The sequence below is a fragment of the Penaeus chinensis genome, chromosome 10 (genome assembly GCF_019202785.1).
Source record: "Penaeus chinensis breed Huanghai No. 1 chromosome 10, ASM1920278v2, whole genome shotgun sequence".
Classification (NCBI taxonomy): Eukaryota; Metazoa; Arthropoda; class Malacostraca; order Decapoda; family Penaeidae; genus Penaeus; species Penaeus chinensis.
The window spans coordinates 20,011,875-20,014,374 of record NC_061828.1 but is presented as its reverse complement, the minus strand read 5'-3'; the positions used below and the strand labels follow the sequence as shown (position 1 = coordinate 20,014,374).

Below are 2,500 nucleotides of genomic sequence, written 5' to 3'. Positions count from 1 at the left end.
AGGTCGGTGGAAGGCTCGGGGTAAAAGGCTTGTCTGTTAGGGGAGGAAGGCTCGTCGTCTGGTGGATGGAAGGATGTTTTTCATGAAATATCGGATTCTTGTCGTGATGGAGTGGTTCTTTCGGATGCGTAACCGATTGCAGATTATGGTGGACAGGTTCTACGTTATGGTGAACCAGGTCCTTCTCGTGGGAAACAAGTCCTTTGGTAGGGTGAACTGGTTCTTTGTTTTGAGAAAGTGGTACCTTACCAAGGCTTAATGCTGTAGGTGTTGTTGGGAAAGGATGTTCCGTTACAATGTTTGGTTTACTCACATGAAGTGGCCTTGGCGAAGTGTGGTGTGTCGGTTTTGGCGAGACATTATGAACCGATTTTGGTGTATTTTGGAATCCTGGCTTTTGGGTTGTGGCTTGGGAAGGCTTTGGTGTAATTCGGAAGAGTTCTTGGTGGGCAGTGTTGTATATCGATTCTGGACTGACGTGGTAGGCGGGTTTTAGCGTGGTAGAGAGTGGCTTTCCTGTCACGATGTAAACAGGCACGGGTTCCTGAGGGAGGCCTGAGTCGGGAGAGATGCTGTAAAACTGTTCGGGGGATTTGGTGAACAGCGACAGTGGAGTGGAGTGAAAGTCTGGTCCAAGAGTAGAGAAGTGGAGTGGCTTTGGTGTGGTGAGTTGTGAGTCTGACGTAGCGTGCTGTGGCTTAGATGTTATTTGACCTAAGAATGGCTTCGAAGTGGTTTTGACTGGTCTTGCTAAGGTATAGAGTGTAGTGTGGATTGGCTTTGCTGTGACATGTGGTGTTGTGTGAACTGGCTTCGGGGTTGTGACAGCTGGCTTGAAAGTACTGTGAATTGGTTTGGGAGATGTGAGTACTGATTTTAATGTGCTGTGGACTGGCTTTGCTGTAGTGTGAATAGGTTTGAAAGTACTATGAACTGGCTTTGGGGTTGTAAAAAAGGACTCGAATGTACCGCTGATTGGCTTTGGCGTTGTGAGAGCTGGCTTGAAAGTACTGTGAACCGGCTTTGGTGTTGTAATAAATGGCTTTAACGTACCATGGGCTGGCTTTGGTGTAACATGAATAGACTTCAAAGTTGTACGAACTGGTTTTGACGTCGAATGAAATGGCTTTGGTGTGACATGGACTGGCTTTGGCGTGCTGAGAACCGGCTTTGGCGCATGCACTGACTTCGGCTTAGTGTGGTGCGGCGTGCTGTGGACTGGGGTGAAGGAGGCTGGCTTAAATGTAGTGAAGCTTATTTTCGGCAGAGTATGAACCGGCTTTCCCGTGTTGGAAAAGACCGAATTCGGCGTCGTGTAAACCGGCTTCGGCGTCGTGTAAACCGGCTTCGGCGACGTGTAAACCAGCTTCGATACAGTATGGGGAGGTTTCGCGGTCGCCGAGTGGACAGGCGACAGGGAATGGGCTAACGGCGTGGACCCCTTCAGAGGCTTCTCCTTCGGATAGTGAGGCTCTCCCTCGTACACGACTTCTGCGTGGAAGCCGTCGACTCCTGCGCGGTAGATCACCGTCTGGATGCGGCCGTCGGGGAGCTTCACCTACGGGGGATGACGTCATAAGAGGGGTGATGACGTATCAGTGAGGGATGACGGTAGGTATGGTGATGATGTTGTAAGCGGGGGATGGCGTTATTATGGAGGAGAACGTTATTGGGGAATGACGTCATAAGGGGAAGATGGAGATATTACCAAGGGATAATGTGGGGGATAACGTCATAAATAGGGGTGACGTCATCAGTTGGATATGACGTCATAAAGTTGATGACGTTATAAGTGAGAGATGATATCATTAGGAGGGGATGACGTCATAAGTGGGAAATGACGTTCTTAATGGAAGTGACGTCATCAGTAAACAATATGGGAGGACGGTGTGTATGATGAAGTGAAGTGATAAAGGAAGAGAGGACAGAGGAGTATGTTGATGACATGATTAGTAAATCGTAAAAAGTAGGCGTTGGTGAGTTTGAGTGTTTATGAGACACATTGGACACATTCTATCTACCTCTCTCTCTTTATATCTATCTCTATCTCTCTCTATCTGTCTATCTCTATCTCTCTCTATCTATCTATCTATCTCTCTCTCTCTATTTATCTCTATCTCTCTCTGTCTCTATCTATCTATCTTTCTTTCTTTCTCTCTCTCTCTCCTTCTCTTCTTCTTCTTCTGTACAGACCATTATATATAATATAATGAGGTAAGATCCTCATTAAGTATTTAATTTTCTCGTTCAGTTCTTATAATTTTCATATACGCACATTCATTATGTTTATTGGTAAACAACTGTATAGAACATCTAATTTATTTTATGCATCCATCTATTTTCATTAATTTATTCATTAACTTTTCAGTGTTATATAACCATTTCAAATCCCACTGATTGTGAACATTTTGAAATGATAACCAACAATATGTAATTTGCGCATTAAGGTGAGAGTCGCTAAATATATTCGTTATCTATCTACTTACTTAACTATCTATCT

At 44.9% G+C, this 2,500-nt stretch overlaps 1 protein-coding gene across 1 annotated transcript in view; it reads right to left on the bottom strand.

The window, feature by feature from the left end:
• LOC125029873 (extensin-2-like) overlaps positions 1 to 2,500 on the bottom strand; it is a 16,120-nt gene that overhangs the window by 1,124 nt on the left and 12,496 nt on the right. The window contains exon 6 of the mRNA XM_047620055.1: positions 1 to 1,558. This exon is cut by the window's left edge and continues 1,124 nt beyond it. Coding sequence (XP_047476011.1) covers positions 1 to 1,558 — 1,558 coding nt within the window. The remainder of the gene's footprint in view (positions 1,559 to 2,500) is intronic.